This window comes from Phacochoerus africanus, chromosome 15 (assembly GCF_016906955.1).
Source record: "Phacochoerus africanus isolate WHEZ1 chromosome 15, ROS_Pafr_v1, whole genome shotgun sequence".
In the NCBI taxonomy this organism is placed as follows: domain Eukaryota; kingdom Metazoa; phylum Chordata; class Mammalia; order Artiodactyla; family Suidae; genus Phacochoerus; species Phacochoerus africanus.
In genome coordinates, this window is record NC_062558.1 from 34,590,573 (window position 1) to 34,616,228 (window position 25,656).

Below are 25,656 nucleotides of genomic sequence, written 5' to 3' on the forward strand. Positions count from 1 at the left end.
ATTGTTCCTAAGACTAACTTTCTGTCTGCTTAAATGTTCTGGCTTTTGAGTGAATGATTCTGATTTTTGTTTTGACTTTATTTTTCCAATTGAAGAGCCTCATTTCATTCAAGCCTATCATGGTTTATAAACTGAAATACTTTATTTAAAAAATGAAAAATATTTCAGAGCTTCTTTCAAAGTAATTTCTATAAAATGAGTATTTCACAGAATTATCAATAAGTCTCTGGAGGAATTCCCAAAAGTGATTTAAGTGTCCTTAGGTAAGCAGGCCATTAGTGTGGAACAGTGGAAAAGAATCCTTTATAACTTTTTCTTTATTGGGTATATGTGAGTTGTGTATGTATTTATTTTAGTAAATATCAGTGATCACACTCTAATTCTAGTAGGAGAACAAATTTAAGAATTTTTTTTTCATTCAGACTTCTATTGGTTGTGCATTTTCCTTAGGAGTAAAAGGAAATTGAACAGGTAAGGGTGAAGGGCAGTCCATGTCATGAATAGTGGAATATACATTTATTTTCTGAATTGATTAACTTATTCATTTATTCAGCAAACATTGCTGGGGATCTTTATTATTTTTTAGGAACTACAGTAGGCTCTGTGGATACAGACAAATAAAACAGACATGATGCCTTCTTGGAGCTTATTATCTGTGGGGGAGGTTAAGCAAATAATCAAGTAACTATATCATGTAATTATAAATTTGCTCTGGATAAAAGAGGGCTTTAGCAGGAAGTAGGGAAAAGTCTCCCTTCCTCCAATGAAGTGACATTTACGCTAAAACATCAGAGACATGTAGAACTTAGCTAACTTGAGGTGAAAAAAGAGGGTGTCTCAGGAAGCAACATGTGCAAAGGCCTTGAGACAAAAGGAGCTTTGTATGTATATATAAGGAAAAAGGGGAAAGATCAGAGGTTAGAGCTTGGTGAACTACATGGAAAGTGATATGAGACCAGAGAGGCAGCAAGGACCTAGATCTTCAGAAAGCCATTAAAAACTTTCTTTCTTTCTTTTTTTTGTTTTTTGTTTTTTGTTTCTTCTTTTTTGGCTGCCCTGTGGAATATGGAGTTCCCAGACCAGGGATCAGATCTGAGCCACAGTTTCAACCAATACCACAGCTGAGGCAAAGCTGGATCCTTAACCCACTGTGCCAGGCCAAGGATCAAAACTGCATCCCAGTGCTGCAGAGATGCCACCTGTGCCCGTTGTGCCACACAGGAAATCCCATAAAGGTATTTTGAGGAAAGAAACAATATCATGCAGATGCAGAAATCTGCTAAGAGTTTAGCATTGTTAGCTGGCCTTCTTTGAACATGGGCAAGTGATCATGTATTTGAAAAGCAGAAAAGGTTTTGCTGGGCTCTCTTTTTGAAAGGAGCAATCAGGGATACTGATAGATATCACCTTTTTCCTTTCTGTTACCTCCGGGGATCCATTAGGATAGAGAGTAAGAGAAGCGGGGAGTTCCCATCATGACACAGCAGAAAGGAATCTGACTAGGAACGATGAGGTTGCGGGTTTGATTCCTGGCCTCGCTCAGTGGGCTGGGGATCTGGTGTTCCTGTGAGCTGTGGTGTGACCCAGCTTGGATCCCATGTTACTGTGGTTGTGGTGTAGGCCAGCAGCTGTAGCTCCAATTAGAGCTAGCCTGGGAACCTCCATATGCCACGGGTGCAGCCCCCCCCCCAAAAAAAAGAGGAATTCTGTTGGATCCTTTACTCTAGGACCTCTCAAATGAGCACCCAGAGTTAGAAGAAAGATACTACTGGAGTTCCCATCGTGTCTCAGTGAAAAAGAATCTGACTAGCATCCATGAGGTAGCAGGTTCGATCCCTGGCCTCGCTCAGTGGGTTAAGGATCTGGCATTGCCTTGAGCTGTGGTGTAGGTCGCAGACTCAGCTCAGATCTGGTGTTGCTGTGGCTGTGGCATAGGCCAGCGGCTATAGCTCCGATTCAACCCCTAGCCTGGGAAATTTATATGCTGAGAGTGCAGCCCTAAAAAGACCAACACAAAAGAAAGAAAGAAAAGAAGACGCTACTGGCATAATCAACAAGAAAGAAGATCCTAGTCTTTATTTCATTGGGGATTTTAATTTTAATTTTTTTTAATGGTTACAAGAGCTTTCTTGTAATAATATGGGTCTTTCAATACTTTTTTTGCCTTGGTGTAATCACTTAAGAAGACTAGAGGTTAATTTACATTCTGAAATAGAAGGTAGTTGTATTTGATACACAGAAAATTTTTATCAGAAAATTTTAAGTTATAAAATGTATTTCTATTTTATTATTTTATTTATATATATGTGTGTGTGTGTGTATATATATATACACACATATATATATATACACATATATATAGTGGAAATGTTATGGAAAAACGTTGAAAAAGGTTTGCAAATAAAACTTTGAGTGAGTTAAGCAAACTGGAGTTCCCATTGTGGCTCAGCGGTAATGAACCCGACTAGGATCCATGAGGATGCAGGTTCAACTGACCTTGCTCAGTGGGTTAAGGATCTGGCATTGCTGTGAGCTGTGGCATAGGTCAAAGACGCAGCTCAGATCTCGTGTTGCTGTGGCTACAGTGTAGACCAGCAGCTATAGCTCTGATTCGAACTTCCATACGCAGCACGTGCAGCCCTAAAAAGCTAAATAAATAAATAAATAAATGTAAGCTCATAAAAAATATCAAATGAGTGAAAGGGCAACCCATATAATGGGAGAAAATATTTGCAAATCATCTCTTTTATAAAGGATTAATAGCCAGAATATATAGAAAACTCCTAAAATTCAACAACAAAAAAACCCAACCTGAGTCAAATGTGAGCAAAGGACTTGAATCAATATTTTTCCAAAGACATATAAATGACCAATAAGCACATGAAAAGATACTCAACATCATTAATCTTTAGGGAAATTCTAATCAAGACTACAATGAGATACCACCTCACACACATTAGGATGGCTACTATCAAAAAACCAGAATATAATGAGTGTTAGTGAGGATGTAGAGAAATCGAACCCTGGTACACTGCTGGTTTGAATGTTTAATGGTGCAGCCATTGTGGAAAATACTACAGTGGTTCCTCAAAAAATTAAAAATAAAATTAACATATGATCCAGCAGCTCTACTTCTTGGTATATATCCAAAAGAATTGAAAGCATGGTTTCAAAGAGATTTTTATACACCTATATTCATAGCAACATTATTCACAACAGCAAAGATGTGGAAGCAATGCAAATGTCCACTGGCAGATGAATAAATAAACAAATGAAGTGCATATGTACAGTGGAATATTAGTCCACCCTCAAAAGGAAGGGAATTCTGACACATGCTACAATATGCTAAGTGAAATATGCCAGTCACAAAAAGGCAAATACTGGAGTTCCCGTCGTGGTTCAGTGGTTAATGAATCTGACTATGAACCATGAGATTTCGGGTTCAATCCCTGGCCTTGCTCAGTGGGTTAAGGATCTGGTGTTGCTGTGAGCTGTGGTGTAGGTCGAAGACTCAGCTCAGATCCCACGTTGCTATGGCTGTGGTGTAGGCCGACGGCTACAGCTCCGATTAGACCCCTATCCTGGGAACCTCCATATGCCATGGGAGCAGCCCTAGAAAAGGCAAAAAGACAAAAAAAAAAACAAACCATATACTGTATTATTCCATTTATATGAGGCTCTTAGGGTTGTCAGAATCATAGAAAGTCAAATGGTGGTTATTAGGGGTTGGGGGAAGGGATAAATGGGAGTTGTTATTTAATAGATACAGGGCTTATTTTACAAGGAGAAGAGAGTTATTGGGGATGAATGATGGTGATGGTTATACAACATTATAAGTATATTAGCTCTGGAGTATACCCTTAACAATAATTAAGATGGTAACTTTAGGAGTTCCCGTCGTGGCGCAGTGGTTAACAAATCCAACTAGGAACCATGAGGTTGCGGGTTCGGTCCCTGCCCTTGCTCAGTGGGTTAAGGTTCCGGCGTTGCCGTGAGCTGTGGTGTAGGTCGAAGACGCGACTCGGATCCCACGTTGCTGTGGCTCTGGTGTAGGCCGGTGGCTACAGCTCCAATTCGACCCCTAGCCTGGGAACCTCCATATGCGGTGGGAGCGGCCCAAGAAATAGCAAAAAGACAAAAAAAAAAAAAGATGGTAACTTTATGTGTATTTTACCACAATAAAAAAAAAAGGAGGGAGTTTCCTGGTGGCCTAACAGTTAAGGATCTAGCGTTGTCACTGCTATGGCTCGGTTCACTGCTGTGGTGTGGGTTCAATCCCCCACCCAGAACTTCCACTTGCTATGGGTGCTGCCAAAATATATATATGCAGGCTTGAAAAGTAGAATATATTATATATGAAAATTTAATATTAAGTAATATTTAAATTAATATTATTATTATTATTTTTTTTGTCTTTTTGCCTTTTCTAGGGCCACTCCTGCAGCATATGGAGGTTCCCAGGCTAGGGGTCTAATTGGAGCTGTAGCCACCGGCCTACACCAGAGCCACAGCAACGCTGGATCCTTAACCCACTGAGCAGGCCAGGGATTGAACCCACAACCTCATGGTTCCTAGTCAGATTCATTAACCACTGAGCCACGACGGGAACTCCCTAAATTAATATTCTTTATGAAACCCATTTAATCTTATACTTGAGCTTAAAAATTATCTTTAGGGAGTTCCACTGTGGCTCTGTGGGTTAAGGACCCAACTTTGTCTCCATGAAGATGCAGGTTTGATCCCTGGCCTCACTTAGTGGGTTGAGGATCCAGTTGTGGTGTAGGTCACAGATGCAGCTTGGATCCAGTATTGTCATGGCTGTGGCATAGGCCTCAGCTGCAGCTCCACTTCGACCCATAGCCTGGGAACTTCCATATGCCACAGGCATGGCTTTTTAAAAAAAGAAAAAGAAAAGAAAAGAAAAAGAATTATCTTTAAACACAAAAGAAATAAAAAATTATTTGAAAGTTTCATATTTGTTGGTTACTTGATTTCCTAAAAGTTCTCTACTTGGGACCATAAATGAAATAGGATCTTAAACTCTCAGTAGAAAGTTTTACATAGGAATGAGGAAACCAGTTTAAAGTTCTGTCTGCCACTGTTAGTTTTATTTTACTTCAGACAAATCACAAACATCTCTGAGCTTCAGTTTCTCCATTTGTAAAAGGAGATGGAGTTGTTCCAGATGATTTCCAAGATCCCTTCCAGCTTTAAAATTTTGTGCTTTTATATCTGTAATTTTTAAAAAATCAAATCTCTAATGTGACTTTCTAGATGCTTGTAAAGAGGTGCCTCAGAAGGAAGCCTCATCCACACCTGACTCAGGACAAGGTCTGCTTTTATTTTACATTGTATATTTGAATTCCACTTAAGATTTCACTTGAAGAGGACACAGGTTCAATCCTTGGCCTGGCACGGTGGGTTAAAGGATCCAACATTGCAGTAGCTGTGACATAGGTTGCAACTGCAGGTTGGATCTGATCCCAAGCCTGGGAACTCCATATGCTGAGGGGTGGCCAAAAAAACTAAAAAAAGGGGGAGTTCCTGTCGTGGCTTATCGAAAACAAATCTGACTAGGAACCATGAGGTTGCAGGTTTGATCCCTGGCCTTGCTCAGTGGGTTAAGAATCCAGCGTTGTCATGAGCTGTGGTGCAGGTCACAGTTGTGGCTTGGATCTAACGTTGCTGTGGCTGTGGCATAGGCCTGTGGCTACAGCTCTGATTAAGCCCCTAGCCTGGGAACTTCCATATGCCTCGGGTGTGGCCCTAAAAAAAAAAAAGGCAAAAAATATTTTTCGCATGAAATGTGTTCCCCCACCCCTAAAGCTAGTGCCCTGATGAGTCCCTTCCCCATGTAGATGAAACGGTAGCTACATTATATTACAAGTATGTACAGGTAACACATTGCAGGTTGGATTCGCCAGGAAACAGAACTGAGACAGTTTAGTTCAGAAGGGTTTTGGGGGCTTTTTAATTAGTAAGTTCCTTTGGGGTCAACACCTGTAGAGGGGACGAGAAAGAAGCAGCATTGGTTAAGGGCAGAGTTGAACTGACATGCAGTCCATTGGCAGCCTCTCTAGAGCTAAAATTGCCATTCAGAGTTGTCCAGACAGGGCCAGAATGGCCAGGCCTCTATACCCCCACCTAGACCAGTTATTCCATATGTGGAACCCAAGAGGGGTAGAAACTTGAATAAGGCTGCTCTCTCTGCAGCCTCTAGAAGAACTAACAGCCAAAGACACTGCCAACAGCAGCTCCTTCCTCAAAGAGGGATCTGGGTCATGCATTTCTGGGTCTATTGTAATTTGATACCATAAAGATTATTTTAGAAAAAAGCAATCAATATTGTCTTATTAGACATTTTCCAGTTTTGTATCTCCAGAATCTTAGAAAAGCCTGTATATATCACTAAGTTATTTTATAAACAATTTTCTACCCATCGTCTCATTATTCCTATTTTTTTCTCTTTAATACTCATCACTATCTAAAAGTGTATTATGTACTAATTTATCTATTATTTCATGAGTAGAATGTAAATTTAATCAGGGCTAAGCCTGTGCTTACCTAGTTCTACAGTGGATCTCAACATCTAAAACAGTGCCTGGCACGGCATAGACACTCAATAAATAGTTATAGAATGAATGAATGAACAAACAAAAGATACACAATGAATAAATTAATTACCAGATACTAAACACCATGCTATTTTGGTTCATTGAACATAATGGATTAAAAGGGTTAAGTGATCTTAAATATTATCTTTATGGTTTGAAAGACTTAAATGAATAGATTTTCTCTAATTACAGTACTTTAGACAGTAAGAACATGCTTAATAAATATCAAACTATAAGAATAAGGATGGAGGAGTTCCCATCATGGCTCAGTGGTTAACAAACCTGACTAGCATCCATGAGGACTCGGGTTCAATCCCTGGCCTCGCTCAGTGGGTTAAGGATCCAACATTGCCCTGAGCTGTGGTATAAGTTGCAGACTTGGCTTGGATCCTGTGTTGCTATGGCTGTGGCGTAGGCGGGCAGCTGTAGCTCTGATTTAACCCCTAGTCTGGGAACCTTCATAAGCCGCTGGTACAGCCCTTAAAAAAAAAAAAAAAAAAAAAAAGACACAGAAACAGACAAAAGAAAAAAGAGTAAGGGTGGAGATTTCTTTTGTTCCTCACCCTGATTGTTACAATCAAGATTGCAGACACATCCTAAATTAGTCAAATCATATATACGAACAGATTACCAATTTATGTAGAAAGTAAACTTGCTTTTAAAGGCCATGTGTGACTAGGAAGAGTATGATTTGCAATTAACTGTTCTGCATCCAAAATAAAGATGCCCTGGTTTTAGAAGGACAGTTCTATCACAAATCAAGCCTAAAGAATGTAAAGTGGGACACTGAAAATTTTCCTTTAACGGCAGAATTTCAGGTTACTTCTTTCTCTCCAGTCTTTGCCTCTACTCTGGTCTTTCCCAGGCCCTGAAGGAATCCTAAACTAATCTTCCTTTAAGCAAGAATGATTAATAAGTCTAAAGGTACATTCTGACAAAATAAACTTTAAGTACTTATTTCTTTTCCCCTTGCTAGCATTGCGATACTGATTTTTCCAGTAACAAGAATATCACCACATATCTGGACTATTAGCTCCTCAAGGATATATCTCCACACCTCCCACCTAAATAACCTAGTGTCTCTCATACAGTAAGCACTCAGTAAATGTTTTGTGAACTAAAATGAAGATGAACTTTCATAGGACACAACTCTACTCCTTAGGTCTTGATTATTCACAAGTGAGTTCAGAGAAAATTCCTAATCCAGATTTAGTTTTTCTGCTGTCACCTAGCCTGCTTGTGAGCCTCCACCCTACTCCTTGAAACCATCCTGTATATAGTGGTAGCAAACAGATTTTAATATTGTCTTAAGCAACAAAATCTGTTCTTAACATTTGTCAGTTAAAAAGTATACTTTTACTTTGTTAAAGTCTGAAATCAATTATCTTTTCTGTTTATGGCCACACCTGTGGCCACATCCACAACATGTGGAAGTTCCCAGGCCAGGGACTGAATCTGAGCCAAAGCTGCAACCTATGTCACAGCGGCAGCAATGCTGAATCCTTTAACCCACTGCACCAGGCCACGAATCAAACCTACACCTCTGCAGTAACCTGAGCCCCTGAAGGTGAATTCTTAACCCACAGTGCCATAGCCGGAACTCCTAAATTCAGTTATCTTTGCCTCTACTGCTGCCTTCTGTTACTATAGATCACAAGACTTTAATACATTAAAACTCTTTGGGAGTTCCCATCGTGGCTCCGCAGTAATGAACACAACTAGTATCCACGAGGACTCGGGTTTGATCCCTGGCCTTGCTCAGTGGGTTAACGATCCAGCATTGCTGTGAGCTGTGGTATAGGTTGTAGACGGGGCTTAGATCTGGTCGTGGCGTAGGCTGGAAGCTACAGCTCTGATTCAGCCCCTAGCCTGGGAGCATCCATAATGCCATGGGTGCAGCCCTAAAAAAACAAACAAAAATCTCTTTGTTCAGTAACCAATTTATTTTCAGTATGCCTAATGAACTCTAGTCATCATGCCCCCCTTTTAAGATTTTTTTTTTTACATTATTCTATCCTCACTCTTAAAACTTTACTCAGCCCTTCCTATTACTCAATGTTAGTGGGGTTTCCCCCACTTCTTTAAAAAAAGAACAGCTCTCACCATTGTCATGGGAGGAAAAAAAGAAATGTCCTTGAGGGGATAGGATGTTCTAGTTTAATTTTCACTTGCTTCAGTGGCCTTTCCTATTATTTTTGCTGAAGAGAGGGGCGGGTTCTTTGACTCTTCAACTCATGTTTGGCAAAGTAAAACTAAATTAACATATGAAGGTAATATTTCTTAAACAGAGTCATCACACAAACCACCTCTGTAGTAACATCTTTATCCTCGGTGTTCAGCTAGTCAGTTTTTGCTCCCTAATAAGCTATTCTTCCAGGTGAAGATATCCTTTTCCATCTTCTTCCTTTCCTCTGACCTTTGATAGCTGCATCTGCTTAGGCAATAATTTAATCATTTTGAAATGAACAAAATGAAAGAGGTGGTGGGTTTGCTGATCTCTTCTCCACAGCACGAGAAGTATAGGAATCTATAAAAAGGCTTCTTATCACCAGAAAAACAGCCATTTTTAGATTTCTTCCCTCCCTGCACGTAAAGGTATGCTTATGTTACGTGTTATGAGTTTTACAACTTTGTTAGAGTACAGGATAGAAAGTTTTTATGAAATACAATTTGAATTCTGTTAAATAATGAAAAAGAGAAAGTCATTTTCTCAAAATCTCCTCAGACCTATATTCTTGAACTTATTTATTCAGCAAACACTTAGAGAATGCCCACAAAGTATCAAGCACTGTGTGAGGTACTAGGAAGACTGAGATTTTTCAAACCACATTTACTCTGCCTTCAAAAAGCTCACAGTCTTATGCAAGGACAAGTGCAAACATGATAAGGAAAGTAATAAAAGTATACCAAAAATGTAACAGTATAATCCAGTGGAGTTGTTTCCAAGATTAATTTCAAGTTAATCTAGAAACTCTAAGTGGGTGACCACACCATGAATCTTCATTTCAGAAGCATAAATAGACATTTAAGGGAAAACTTCTAAATAAAAGTAAAATCCTTTGTCCAGGGTATAATAGTAAAGTTTTTAATCTGAAGGTGTTTTTTTGTTGTTTGTTTGTTTGTTTTTAGCAGTGAAAGGACATTATAAATTTACCAGATTAACATAAATTTACTTAAAACAGATGTTGGTATACCCTAATCCATATTGGTATTTCAAAGAGCTATTTTGTTTGTTCATGGACGATGATGTTTTAAGGATAAATTATAAACAAGTCATATATTTTGTCTTGGTAAAGTAGAACATGATGTGTGTTCTTAAACTTCTAAAATCATTCTTCAACATCAAAAAAGATTTTGATGCTCTTTTTTTTTTTTTTGCTTTTTAGGACCGCACCAGTGGCATGTGGAGTTTCCCAGGCTAGGGTCAAATCTGAGCTACAGCTGCCAGCCACAGCCCCGGGGGATCCGAACTGCGTCTGCAACCTACACCAGTTTACACAACACCAACGCCAGATCCTTAACCCACTGAGCAAGGCCAGAGATCAAACCCGAAACCTCATGGTTCCTAGTCGGATTCGTTAACCACTGCGCCACGACAGGAACTCCACCAATGTTGACCCTCTTATCATTGTTTGTAAATTATATGTTGTGCTTAACTGTGTAAAATAGCAAATTGACCCTTTCCAATATTAATCTTAAAATGTGTTCCGTTCAGAAACTCTAGGCGCCAAGTATAGTCATTTTCAAAGGGACTGTTACTCCAAGGGGCAATATAACCAACAGGCAATATACCCAGGAAAGCTGATAGTTTAATTTGTTCTTACTTCTCAGGTCACATTCCTCTCACTGTGATATTGCTTCCATTATTTAACTTGTCTATAGAGTTTTTAACTTGTTTTAAGCAATGGTTGTCAAACATTTTAAAATTTATTTCCCTATGCACTTGAAGTGGATATCCACTTAGACTAAAATATTGCCTCATCTTGTGGTCTTTTGTATACTATTTGGAGACTTTTAATGTTGGTGATCTCTGTTATGAAGCTGCTATGAAAACTAAGAATTCTTTTATAAAATTTTATTTATTTATTTATTTACTTATTTATTTTAATTTTTTTGCTGTTTAGGGCTGCACCTGCGGCTTTTGAAGGTTCCCTGGCTAGGGGTCTAATTGGAGCTACAGCTGCCAGCCTACACCACAGCCACATCAACTCAGGATCTGAGCTGATTCTGCAACCTACACCACAGCTCATGGCAACGCCAGATCCTTAACGCACTGAGCAAGGCCGGGGATCGAACCCACAACCTCATGGTTCCTAGTCAGATTTGTTTCCGCTGCACCACAATGGGAACTGCTAAATTTTTTTTTAAATTAGGGAGAAGCAAAGGATTATATGGTTAGCATTATTTATTAAAGTAGATTAAAATTTGGGGCCTGTTCTTCAGACTAACTTTTAAAATAGCATTATTTTTTAAATATAACTTAGTGGGTTATTTAATTAGGTATGTGTCAACTGAAATCACTATGATTTCAGGTTTTAATTTTCCAGTGTATTCCAATATCCTTGAGTTAAAAAACTCTGCAAATATAATGTGACTTTTAATTTGATAAGCAGGGTAACCTACAAGTGTTAATTTTTATCTGAGAGAAAAACTAATATTAACATTATACATATTCACACATGAATGTGTTTCATTTTATTTTGTTACATGAGTAGAGTGTCCCTGGTTAACTTCGTAAATCAAGTTATCACAGTTTGAAACCTAGCTGCTACTGCACCATTCACAAGCTCCCCCTCAGTAAGTGCAATTAACATTAGCTAACTAATACTCACCCAAACTCTGACCTGTAAAACCACAGGTGTCTACCTAGTCTGTCTCTTCTGATCCCTGGCATTTAGAAACTTCTTGCTTTTCTGGGATTTTAATATTAAGTAAGATAAACTTTGGAGATAATGTAATTTATTAATAAAAATTCAGCAAAATGAAGGGTGGTAGATCCCAGGGCCTTCCTCCCTAGAACCTTAAACTTAGGTGTATAAATCAAGTCCCACACTGAATCTCTCTTTGCCCAGTGAAATAGAAGTTTAGATTTCCCAAGAAATAATTTAGAAAATTTTAAATTGACGTATTGAATTTTTTAAATAAATTTCAAAAATATGGTTTGAAATGAATTTTTACAACTTTCTTCAGTGATGGAAATGATCTATAACTGTACTGTTCATTATGGTAGCTGCAATTAGTCTCTAGCTTGAAACATAGCTGCTGTGACTTAAAAACTGAATTTTACATTTTTTCTTTTTTTGTCTTTTTTAGGGCCGCATCCACGTCACACGGAGGTTCCCAGACTAGGGCTCTAATTGGAGCACAGCCACAGCAATGCCAGATCCAAACCGTGTCTGCGGCCTAAATGGCAACGCCAGATCCTTAACCCACTGAGCGAGGCCAGGCATCGAACGCACAACCTCATGGTTCCTAATCGGATTCATTTCTGCTACGCCAGGACTAGAACTGTCCTGGATTTTACATTTTTTTCAATTAAAATATCCATGTGGCTAAATGCTATCTTATTGGATATCTATTTATCTTATAGATAGATAAATGCTATTTTATTGGACATCTTTTGAATTTTATGTATATGCCTTCAATGGCATTAAACGTCCCTTCATTATTTGAAAGCAAACTAGACCACAATACAGAAAATTGGAAAAAGAATATCTCTAAATATAGATTTATCTTCCCAACATTCTAAAGCATTCTAATTTTATCAACGGAAAAAGAAAATCAGCCCAGTGATGAATTTAATCATGGCTCTTGGCTTTTACATAAAAACTTGGATGTAAAATTTAATTTTCTTCAGTGGGTATATGAGTTTTGACTTTTCAATATTTTAGACCATATAATAAAATTTTGTATTTTTTTAAACTTCTTTAATTTTGAGCAATTATTAAAAATTTCAAGTAGTCATAAACAAAATGCAAAACTGACTTCTCACAATGGTTTTCCCTAAAACCCTAGGGCAATAAGAGAATTAATTTCTCCTTCCCCGTCCTAAACATGTACTATTTGAAAATCCCCCATGGTTGTACATGTTTCTGAGCTATTAATTATTTTAGTACCTTTTTTTCTGAAGGGTTAAAGCTACTTACTGACTGACCATTCCATCCTTTATAGAGCAAAGCATCGCCCTTTGAAAGCATTTTCCCCTTTAAAAGTCATTTCAATTGCATTTAAGAAACATCTATTATCATCCTTCCAGGGAATGTTATTTTTCACTGGGCGTTACAATAAGATTAATCATCTTTGCCTGTCAAGAAGAACAGACTTGATTAAATCAGTCAAGGACATTAAATTCCAGCTTTACTCACTCTGGTGACCATACCGACACTGAGTTGGGGAAGAATTTGTGAAAGTATCATTTGGTTAAAATTGCATGCCTGTCTCTTTAAATCTAAAAAAAAATCCTTTCAGAAGCTGTAGAGAGAAGGTGCTAGAACTGTGTACGATCATGACTGGAAAGCAGGATCCCTCAGTGACTGCCGAATCTTCCCAGCACAAGATAGAGAGGCAGTTCAGCACAAGCCTACACTGGTTCTAGGCAGAACGATGATCCTACCGAACAGATCTCAAATAAAATTAAATTGAGAAAGCAGATCTTTCAAGGGAATGAGGCGGAGGCTCGCTTTTATGTTAAAAGCCACCAGCATCCTCCTTGCTAGACATGGACATGACATTTTTAAAGGAATTATTTGGTTACAGCGTTTTAAGCAAACTGTTCTAAGGAGTCTGTACATTGCCTTGTTTTTTCTATTCTTTTTTTCTTTTGCATATATGTAATTCTGGAGGTAAAGAAAAAGCCTGCCAGGGATTCAGAAGGCATCCCACTAGCGATCAGCTGACATTCCTAACTGAAGGCTGCAATGTGTTGCTTATTCATTTTGTACCGTGGGAGCTGCGGGGACTAGCAGAGAGCTAAACTATGCATTTCAAACAGCAGTGCTTGTGCAGAAAGAGGGGTGAGAGAGAGGCAGCCGGCGAGGAAAGAGCACAGCTGGACTTTCTCCTTGTTTTTATCCATTTCTGCAGGATCATGTATTCATAAGGGATGAGGCGGGCCACGGCGATCCCAGGCCTGAGCCGCGGCCTACCCAGTCAGTTCAGAGCCAGGCCCTCCACTACCGGAACAGAGAGCGCTTTGCCACGATCAAATCAGCATCTTTGGTAAGCAAACACCCCTCTACCCACCTTCCCTTCCTTCCCCTCCTCCCCATCTGGCAGCCTCTCGCCCTCCCTGAGCCTCTCTCGGCTTCATGGATGGGAGGAAAGGAGTCAAGAATGTTTTCTCCCCCCTAATAATTTTATTCATTTTAGAAAAAATCTGTTGGCATAGCAACCTGATCTCAGATATTTTAGCATTGTCTATGGCATGGAAAAAAAACCCTTTGTGTGTGTGTGTGTGTGTGTGTGTGTGTGTGTATGTGTGTGTATTTATATGCTGTATGTGCAAAATAAAAGGCCTTTGAGATTAAGTTGCTAATCTATCCAATTTAGTAAAAGCTATTTGTCTTTTCATTGAAATAATAGTGCTAAAAAATATTTTAAAGCTATTTGATGTATGTATATGCAGGGCACTGTGCTTCTTTTTTTGTTTAGATACATGTGTGTCTGTAATTTGTACACACACATCAAAAGATAAAATACAATTTTTTTAAATAAATGGTTGTTAGCTAATGAATATAATTGTAGGAAATAAGGAACTTGTTTCCCGGGGATGGATTGCTGGTTCGTTCTGGTTCATTCATTTATTTATTGCAACAATGGTAGTGGCTGCACTTCCCCATTTAACCCCTAAAGAATTTCCTGGCACCAATAAAGCAGGAAGGGCTTTGTAGGAGAGGGCAGGGATGGTTGTGAAGAAAAGATACTGTAGGATCTTTCAGCATTTTTACTATTGCAAATGTGATTGCTGGATGCCCTTGTAGTAGCAAAAGGGGTGTGTGCTGGAAGAGTTAGTTTTCATGCCTCCTCCCCTTGGCCCCCACGCGTGCGCGTGCGCACTCTCTCTCACACACACACACACTCACACACACACACACATCGTTTCATCCTTGGCACTCTAAACTCTCTTTAATCTTTTGCTTCTGAATCTCACTTCTCAGCCAAAAAATTATTGAAATATTAGTTGTTTTGCCCAAATTGATGTTAGAGGTCACATGGGCAGGAAGAGTTAGTGTACACTGCCTGGCTATTACATTTAGAACCTGTGATGACATCATCCAAGGCCGACCCAGAAATGCTTATTTTCTTGTCTTATTTTTGAAATCTGATTTCCACTTTTATTTCTCAAGTGTTTTAAAAACTTCAATTATCTTTGGGATTGATAATGGATTCTAATTTTTAAAAACCCAAATATAAGGAAAATGGAAATTAAAGCACCTGCATTTTGCTATACCTGCTGCTGCTTAAAAGCAAGCAATTTAATTTAGACTGTTTTTAAATAAGCCTGCTTTAAGTTCCTTTGTATAGAAGTTTCTTGTATTCTCTTCAATGGGCAATTTTTCATTTTAAATGCATGCCGTTCTGTGTAATGGAGATCTTAAGATGTCCACTATGTATTTGCTAATGATTGTTAAGCACCTACAAAACATGCTTTTGATCTAAATAAAACATCTTGAAATTATTGAATAATAAATATCTTCATACCATGATATCCTACCAAAGAAGAAATATGGTATGTTCAAAATATGACTACTTACCCCTGACTCTTGTGAGACTTGTACCTTTATCCAGACCTGTGCATGTTGAGATGAGAGGAAGAAGGAACAACCACTGAGAATCAGAGCACCATAAGCAGGTTTTGAGAGTGAAGCAGACATTGTACCAAGTGGGTTTTCCCCCCTCTGGGACAGGTTCTCTTCTTTTCTCACTTGCCACACCCTCATTCCCACATCATATATTCATGACCTCTCCTGCCGCCCAGGGAGATCACTACTGCCATGCTAGAATGATCTCACGCTTGCATTTGTGAACTCACCCTGGGCTACTCTGTGTGCATATCAGCCATCACAGTCTCACTCTCTGTGGATGATGAAAGCCGCCTCCCTACTAGGCTAGCTCAGGGCTATGGGCAAAGTCCTCAGGAACCCCTCTGAATCCCACAGACTTCACAGTGCCCATCCAGAGAACAACTGGGATCAGCCTCTCTGATGGCCCTTTGATTTCCTAAAAGGCCCCTGCACCTATATTAGGTTAAAAATAGAGTAGCCAATAGGCTGTTGCTATAGCCACAAAATAAGTTGTTTTATGTATAAAGTCTTCTCCAGATATGATGCCTTGGGAGTCATGGTGGGATTGATGCAAGTTTACTAGAGTTTATTGGTATTTGTATTTAATGTTTTTTAGTGAGAAAAACATTAATGAAAGGGGAAAGTGGTATGTCGTTGAGTGGTTCCACGTCCCATTTTGAACAGTCTAACTATTGGTGTGGATATTTTAATATATATTATCAAGTACTACAGTCCTACTACCCATTATATTATTTTTAAAGGCTAATTCCAATAGGGATATATAAACATATAAGTAGAGGAACATCAAAAAGAAGTATCTCATTTTTAAAGTCTAATTCCAATAGTGATATATAAACATATAAGTAGAGGAACATCAAAAAGAAGTATCTCATTTTTAAAAACTTGTCTTGAATATTATTTTTTTTGTGAATCTCTGCTCAAATGAAAAAGACTAAAATTACTAAAAATTATGTAAAAGTAAGAACAAGATCATGGAAGAATGAAAGTCCAAGGTACTGAATAATCAAGTCATTGTTGATACTTCTTATAGTTAGTAGCAGTACTATGAAATGCTGTGTTGATTTTTTTAATTTTGGTTTTATTCTTTCTTTATAATTTTCTAGCAGAAGTGCTAACAAGCCAAAGAGTGATCCAAAAGTGAACAGCAAAAAAAAGGACTTCATAAATTAGTTTTTCAATTATTAGATAATTAAGTGTCTATTTTAAAAAGACTTGCAAACTGACCAAAAAAATTTCTATTCCTCGAGTTTCTTTTATCAGCCTACCTCTTCTATATAAACCTAAAAGAGGGCTAGCTCTGTGGTTTTTCCCATTAGCCTTTCTTTCTCCTTGTGCCTTTGAATAGGGCTATTGACAAAGGTTTTAATTAAGCCCATGGGCTATAGGCGTTTACTGCTAGATATTTTTATTGTTTTGGCACCTCAAGACTGAAATTTTGTTGTTGTTGTTGTTGTTGTTGTTGTTGCTATTTCTTGGGCCGCTCCCGCGGCATATGGAGGTGCCCAGGCTAGGGGTCTAATCGGAGCGGTAGCCACTGGCCTACGCCAGAGCCACAGCAACGTGGGATCCGAGCCGCGTCTGCAACCTACACCACAGCTCACGGCAACGCCGGATCGTTAACCCACTGAGCAAGGGCAGGGACCGAACCCGCAACCTCATGGTTCCTAGTCGGATTCGTTAACCACTGCACCACGACGGGAACTCCTGAAATTTTTTTTTATCATGCACTATTGCATTTGTAACAAAGGACCTTGATACCATAGGAAACCCTGAGGAAACTTTAGAATTGTATTTTCTGGAGTTCCCGTCATGGCGCAGTGGTTAACGAATCCGACTAGGAACCGTGAGTTTCCAGGTTTGATCCCTGGCCTCGCTTAGTGGATTAGGGATCCAGCGTTGCTGTGAGCTGTGGTGTAGGTTGCAGACGCGGCTCAGATCCCAAGTTGCTATGGCTGTGGCATAGGCTGGGGGCTACAGCTGCAATTTGACCCCTGGCCTGGGAACCTCCATATGCTGCGCGTGTGGCCCTAGAAAAGACAAAAAAAAAAAAAAGAATTATATTTTGTTATTATTGTTATTATTATTGTGTTATTATTATTTAAGGGCAGAAGTTATTGACCTCATTTTGAAAAATTAGGAAAAAGAAGGGCATTTCATAGAATCTCTTTTATTTTATGCTTTCTTTTTCTTTTCTTTTTCTACAAGAAAGTTCATACAGGGCTGATTTATTATCTGAAGAAATGAGTCATTTATATAGTTCTTCAGAATTGCTCATCTGACTTGGGCCTTTGAGATGTACCTTCCTTGAGTTTTGATTGTTGGTGAATGGAGTTCCTAATATTTTAATTAGGTTAGTGACCTATGGGAGTGTTTTCATCTGTTATTACTACTGATGTCATTTCTTATAATTTCATAATGTCCTGGGGTCATTGGCAGTTCCTATAGTAGATGTTACCATAAAGAATACCAAGGCCCTATCTATAGGACAGTTCAGTTTCTGACCTACTAAAGGAATTCTCACTAGAATGTGGTGGTCTTAGTACATGTGTGAATTTACGTTAAATGCACATTAGGGAGAGGGCACATTAAGTAGAAAGTTCCTAATCTCCAGGAAAGCATGTCAGAGAAGATGATGATTATTCTATCCATTCGAATATAGATTCTTTTACTTTGGTTTTACCAGATTCAGTAGAAGAGCTCATATAAAAGTGGAATTTTCAGAGCTTCCGTGGTGGCTCAGCAGTAACAAACTCAACAAGTATCCATGAGAACTCAGGTTCAATCCCTGGCCCATCTCAGTGGGTTAAGGATCCAGCGTTGCCATGAGCTGTGGTGTTGGTCGCTGGCGCAACTCAGACCTGGCGTTGGTGCGGCTGTGGTGTAGGCCAACAGCTGCAGCTCCTAATTCAACCCCTAGCCTGGGAACTTCCATATACTGCAAGTGTGGCCCTAAAAAGAAAAGAAAAAAAAAAAGAATTTTCACTTGGTTTTTAAAAATGCAACCTAATCATTGAACTAATTGTGAAATTGTGTGCCTGAATGAGTTTGATAGACAAGCATAAAAATGTCAGGAGCCTCATCAGTAAATGCTGCCATTTCACTTCCAAAGTGCCCTGCTAGTCTGTTTCTAAATGCTTGAAAATGTGTTCTCTTCTTGGATAGTATACTGGAAGCTGCTTATCAAAATATTCCATTAACTCCTCTTTCCTTTTTCTTGGCTTCTTAATCTCACTATGATCATTGCCGTACCATTTTTTACTTGCACTGCCCAATTTGTATGCCCAACCCATATGACCAAAGTCTCTCAATAAACATGTGTTGAATGAATGAATGAACTTTCTTCTAATCTTGCTATCACAGGAGATGTTGGATTTATAAGTGTGCATTTCAGCATTCTTCATGTCAATTTTTCTGTATAAAGCAGAATTGCCTATTACCCATCATTACTTTTAGTGTGACTTTAAAATGGTTTTTTCCCTAGGTGTTCTAAAGAGTGGAATGTCAAATTTCTAATGCCAAAATGTGACTCATTTTATTCTTTTTAAGAACTTGCTATAAATTTCATTTGTTCTAAGTGCTGAGGTGTTCAATATACGTTATTTTGATTCTTACACATAATTAATCTTGTAAGTTGGCTTTGATCTCTTAAGAGGGTAACATCAGCTACCATGCTTCTCTTTTATGTTCAATAAGTTGTTTATTAGCCTTCTAGTGCTGTGTTCTGTACTTGGTAGGCATTTAGTACAACTTTGGATGAAGGGGTTTGTTTTAGGGCTAAATTTTGCCAGAATTAAGTAAGGTAGAATGCAGAGCTCCCAACGTGGTGCCAGGATTGGCATTTTCTTGCGAACAATAGGACGTTGGTTTGATCCCTGGCTCAGCACAGCACAGTGGGTTAGGGATCTGGCATTGCCACAGCTGTGGCTTAGTTCACGGCTGTGTGGCTTGGATCTGGTCCCTGGCCCAGGAGCTCCATATGCCACAGGGTGGCCAAAAAAAAAAAGGTAGCATGCAGTGGCTATAGAAACTGTCTGAAAAAAAGTTCAGTCTTCCTTTGTGGTTCTTTATTTTTATGTTATTATTCCAGGTATAAGAAATAGTTAATTCAGGGAGTTCCTGTCGTGGTGCAGCGGAAACGAATCCAACTAGGAACCATGAGGTTGCGGGTTCTATCCCTGGCCTCGCTCAGTGGGTTAAGGATCTGGCATTGCCATGAGCTGTGGTGTAAGTCGCAGATGCAGCTCGGATCTGGCGTTGCTGTGGCTGTGGCGTAGGGTGGCAGCTGCAGCTCCGATTTGACCCCTAGCCTGGTAATTTTCATATGCCATGGGTGAGGAGAAAGAAAGAAAGTGAGAGAGAGAGGGAAAGAAAGAAAGAAAGAAAGAAAGAAAGAAAGAAAGAAAGAAGAAGAAAGAAAGAAAGAAAGAAAGAAAGAAAGAAAGAAAGAAAGAAAGAAAGAAAGAAGGAAGGGAGGGAGGGAGGGAGGGAGGGAGGAGGGAAAGAAAGAAAGAGAAAGAAAGAAAGAAGGAGGGAGGATAAAGAAAGAAAGAGAGTTAATTCAGATTCAGAAATTATATGTACTTACAATCCACAACCTGGATATAAGTACCAATTTATTGTTAAACTTGTCTTTTCTCTTGGATCCATTTCTGACCCATGTCCCCATCACCAGAAATGCTTAGTGGAGGGGGGGGGGAAATGTATTACTCTTATCTTGGTAGAAGAAGGAACCCAAAATATATTGAAATATCTCCTATGTGTGAGATACCTTGCTAGGCACAAGTGTTAGCTCATCACTGCAGTAGTTCCTCTTTGCATGTGAAGATATTGAGAGACTTTAGGAGATTATGCCCAAGGTCAGTTATATAGTGAGGGATGGGATAAGATTTGTCTCCAAGCAGGCTACTAAGTGTGGCAAGATGCTGCTGCCCCTATTTAGTTGATCACATTTTTGAGACTACTGTTGTGAAAACCATACAGTCCATTTCTATAACTTTCTCAAATTTGTGGACTTTTTGAGTTTTTAGCTTAGACTTACGACTCTCTCCAGCATGGGTTTTTTTGGGGGGTTTTGTTTCCCTCTTTGACTTCATAACAGAAAGTTTTCTTTCTGTCCTGTCTTGGGGATATGCACTTCCTCAGGCAATTCAAGAGCCATAAGAACTTTAGTTCAAATCCCAGACTTCATAAAAATTAAAGAGGTAAATTACATGTGCAAACACATTGTATAAACCATAAAGCATGATAAAATTGTGAGCTGTTTTTAATTCTGTTAACCAAAGAGTGCATCCATAAGGCGTGCCGTATATACTTAAAACACATAAATGTATCTAATTGTAGGTCATGTATTTTTATATTTCATGCTAGACTTCACAAATGAAAAATTGTTATGCTTTTATTTAAATTCAGTCTATCCAGGAGTTCTCATCGTGGCTCAGTGATTAACGAACCCAACTAGCATCCATGAGGACTCCGGTTCAATCCCTGGCCTCTCTCAGTGGGTTAAGGATCTGGTGTTGCCGTGAGCTATGGTATAGGTTGCAGACAAGGCTCAGATCTGGTGTGGCTGTGACTGTGGCAAAGGCCAGTGGCTATAGCTCCATTTCAGCCCCTAGCCTAGGAACCTCCTTATGCTGTGAGTGCAGCCCTAAAAAGGCAAAAGACAAGAAATAAATAAATAAATAAATTCACCTATCCAGCTTGCACTTGGAATTCTAAACTCAATATCTCTAAATGTACCTAAGAAGAAAATTACTTTAAAACTTAGAAATTCTAGAAACTTAGAAATTGTAACAAATGGAAGATGGTATCAGGAGTTTAAGACAGTGATTGCCCAAATTATGGGAAGCATTCACATTTCCAAGCAAAATGTCTCTCCTAGAATTCAGTGATGTACAATGACAGGATGGTGAGTTTTGTGATTTGTCTCTGCCACATGTTTGTATGGTCTGGTATGCAGTAGGACCACTGTCCTCACAGGGACTCACCCACCAATTAGGATAGAAAATGTTCTTGACACAACGCATTTCCATTTTATCTCGAGGCCACCTGGTTTAGTGAAATGGCCATCCTGAAACTATTTCATTGACCACAAGCCAGTCAAACATTCTGCTGGCAAGTATTAAACATGTCATGATAGCTGTAGAGTATGCCATGCCTCAGCTTTGGGAATCTGATTAAAGAAAGAATGCTCAAATAAGAAAAAAATAAGTTTATGGAAAAAACATGTCTCAAACTCATTACCCCAGAACAGACACTTTATTGCCTTATTTGTGTGAAAAACAAGTGAATTTAAAGAGGACTAAATGGTATCCTTTCTGTTGATTGGAATTTTTTCCCCTACAGTTGAACTTCAGAAAGGCACAAGTATGAGAAAGTGAAATATATACATGTATTTCAAACTACTTTTTCCTTTTTTAATGAAATAAGTACATTTTTTAAAAGTGTTAGGAGTTGCTGCTGTGGTGCAGTGGGTTAAGAATCCAACTGCAGGAGTTCCCATTGTGGCACAGCGGAAACAAATCTGACTAGGAACCATGAGGTTGTGGATTCGATCCCTGGCCTCACTCAGTGGGTTAAGTTTCTGGCATTGCCGTGAGCTGTGGTGTAGGTTGTAGACGTGGCTCGGATCCCCAGCTGCTGTGGCATAGGCCAGCAGCTGTAGCTCGGATTGGACCCCTAGCCTGGGAACCTCCATATTTTGAGGGTATGGCCCTAAAAAGCAAAAAAAAGAAAAAAAAAAGAAAGAAAGAAAAAGAAGAAGAATCCGACTGTAGCGGCTTGGGTCTCTGAAAAGGCACAGGTTCAATCCTTGGCCCAGGGCATTGGGTTAAGGATCCAGCACTGCTGCCCCTGCAGCTTGGATTCAGTTCCTGGCCTGGGAACTTCCATGCGCCCTGGAGCCACCAAAAAAAAATGTTATTATGATGACAAAATAGATTATTTTCTTTTTTTTTTTTTTTTTTTTGTCTTTTTAGGGCCGCACCCTTAGCATATGGAGGTTCCCAGGCTAGGGGTCCAGTCGGAGCAATAGCTGCCAGCCTATGCCACAGCCACAGCAATGCTGGATCCTAGCCAAGACTGTGACCTACACCACAGCAGACGGCAACGCCGGATTCTTAACCCACTGAGTGAGGCCAGGAATCAAACAGACGTCCTCATGGATGCCAATGGGGTTCGTTAGAAGGGAACTCCATTTTTTTGTCTTTTTTTTTTTTAGATTATTTTCCTTAGAATATTAGGCGGCTCTTTGGTGATGCTATCCTTTTTTTTTTCTTTTTTTTATGGTCTTGAAATATCTTCTCTTATCCCTCATACTTTAAAGAGGATTGTTCTTTAGAAAAGAGAAATGAGTATGAGAAACCTAGTGCTAGTTTCAGCTGGAAAGGTTTCAAAGTTCGGCTAATATTTAATGGTGTACTTTGATAATACTATCCAGTTACAGAATAGCACTCTCTTGATAGTAAGGACTCAGTCTAGTATGCAGGGACACCTTCTAAAAAGAGCAAAGAAACAAAATGTTCTTTGTATAAAATGCACTTTGACCCATAAACTGAAAATAGTAGACAGAATTAATAGCAACATGAAATTTTCCAGTAAAACTTGTTTGAAGGTTACTTTGGGGAGAAGTGGCTTATAGTAGTAGATCTGAGTGACTGAGCTATTTGGTGAAAAACAAAACTAAATTTATAATTGAGTAATTAATATTTTCTACTAAAATAGGGAAGATTAGAAGGAAGTGGCCAGAGACAGGACAATAATGAAGAATCATAAATTGAAGGAAGGATTGGAAAATCAGAAAAAGTTTAACAGAAAGAAACAAGAGATGTAGAAATTTACATTTACAATCTTCGGTTTGTTGGATATTCACTTGAAAATGGGTTAAAGAAAAATTATTAAGAAAAGTAGTCTTCCCCAAATCATAGAATTTCTTTCTGGGAGTTCCCGTCATGGCGCAGTGGTTAACAAATCCGACTAGGAACCATGAGGTTGCGGGTTCGATCCCTGGCCTTGCCCAGTGGGTTAAGGATCTGGCATTGCCATGAGCTGTGGTGTAGGTCGCAGATAAGGCTCAGATCCCACGGTGTTGTGGCTGTGGCTGCGGCCGGCAGCTGTAGCTCCGATTAGACCCCTACCCTGGGAACCTCCATATGCCGCGGGACAAGGCCCTACAAAAGGCAAAAAGACAAAAAAAATTGCTTTCTCTTTAGGAGAAAAAGTGAGTGTATGAAATTTATAAACATGTCTTTTGTGGGGAAGGGAAGGAAGGGGACAGATGATTTTAAAGGAGAGAGCTTGTGCCCTCTCACTCTCACTCTTGCTCATTCATATTGAGAATCAGAAATTAATCTTTTTCAAACTATTCAAAAGGATATTCAAGATTCCTATGACTATTAGACACATGATCTTTAAAAAGAAGCAACAGGAGTTCCCCTCATGGCGCAGCGGAAACAAATCCAACTAGGAACCATGAGATTGAGGGTTCAATCCCTGGCCTCACTCAGTGGTTAAGGATCCAGGATTGCTTTGAGCTGTGGTGTAGGCCAGCAGCTACAGATCAATTAGACCCCTAGCCTGGGAACCTCCATATGTCCCAGTTGTGGCACTAAAAAGCAAAAAAATAAATAAATAATAAATCTGTGTTAAAAAAATAAATAAAAAATAAAAAGAAACAATAGATTAGCAGTGTGCTAAGTGCAGTGCTTCCCAACCAGAGGGATTTATCCCCCGGGGGACATTCAGTGATATCTACAGACATTTCTTCTTATGTTGTCTTGATATGGGACATGCTACCAGCATCTAGTGGGTAGGCCAGAGATGCAGCTGTACATCATACAATGCACAAGACAGCCTCTCAAAACCAAGAATTATGCAGCTTGTTGTCAATAGTGCTGAGGTTGAGAAATCCTAGTGCAGTGGAAATAACATGGCTCTGGAATCCGACAGAAGTGGTTCTGAATCCCAGCTCTAATCCTTATTAGTTATGTGACCTTGAGGATATATATAATGATATCTCAAAAATATGTAAATATATTTTGGCTGAATGAATATATTAATTTCAAGTCTCAATGTCTTCATGTATAAAATGGTAGTGATAACACCTATCTCATGAATGAATAGAATGAATAAGAGAATGAGATCATTTGTAGGATTAGAGATAAAGGTTATAAAGCACACCCAACATAGTGCCTGGTACGTGTGAATGTTCAGGAAATAGTAAATAAATTGATGGCGATAGTCATAAATAAAATTATGCCAGAGGATACTTCTGCTTTGCCTGCAAGCTTGTCTTCCACCAATCTGGTTACCTGAGTTCTGTTTCCCAACCCAAATCAGGTTACACGACAGATCCATGAGCATGAGCAGGAGAACGAGTTGCGGGAACAGATGTCAGGTTATAAGCGGATGCGGCGCCAGCACCAGAAGCAGCTGATCGCCCTGGAGAACAAGCTGAAGGCTGAGATGGACGAGCACCGCCTCAAGCTACAGAAGGAGGTGGAGACGCATGCCAACAACTCGTCCATCGAGCTGGAGAAGCTGGCCAAGAAGCAAGTGGCTATCATAGAAAAGGAGGTCAGTGTGTGCACCCACGCCCTCATGCCCTGGCCAAGCCAGGCCTCTTGCAGTCAGCAGCATCCCATGAGCAGGAGGCAGGAGTGATGTGCTTTCTGGTGATAGAGGAACAGTTTTGCTTTGGGTGGGGTGGTGATGAGGTCCAGGTTTTTATGGGGCTACCTAAAATTGTCATTATAAGTTAAAATAGCAACTGAAAGTATTTATTGAATTCTTGTCTATTCAAATATATTCTGAACATCAGCCCATGATCAGGGAGTCTGGTACAAATAAAAAGAAACAAGATGCTTCTATTCCTTTGGAAACTTGCACCATTCAGATCTATTAGTGTGCCTGCCTCACACATGGTTATCATCAAAAGAAAACTATTCTACAATTAATCCCTTTTAGTGGTGATAATCCCAGCCTACAGTTGATTGGACTGGGGATGGGCATGTGACCAGTGGCAACAAATAACTGATCTGGCTATTGCTTGGCTCTTCTAGGATACATGTCTCTTCCCCATCCAGGTTCTGAACTAACTATGAGAACAGACATGAGGATATTGCAGATAGAGAGTCAAAAATACTTTATTACTGGAGGTCCCATCGTGGCGCAGCGGAAACAAATATGACTAGGAACTATGAGGTTGCGAGTTCAATCCCTGGCCCTCGCTCAGTGGGTTA

General features: G+C 39.4%; 1 protein-coding gene across 4 annotated transcripts in view; it reads left to right on the forward strand.

Annotated features, from left to right (window-relative positions):
- TAOK3 (TAO kinase 3) overlaps positions 1–25,656 on the forward strand; it is a 194,832-nt gene that overhangs the window by 140,792 nt on the left and 28,384 nt on the right. For 3 of the 4 annotated variants that reach the window (XM_047759663.1, XM_047759664.1, XM_047759665.1), the window contains 2 exons: positions 13,698–13,832; positions 24,755–24,991. In XM_047759663.1, coding sequence (XP_047615619.1) covers positions 13,698–13,832; positions 24,755–24,991 — 372 coding nt within the window. Of the gene's footprint in view, positions 1–5,307; positions 5,332–13,697; positions 13,833–24,754; positions 24,992–25,656 lie in introns of those variants that run through there. The other variant, XM_047759666.1, reaches the window with a different exon arrangement.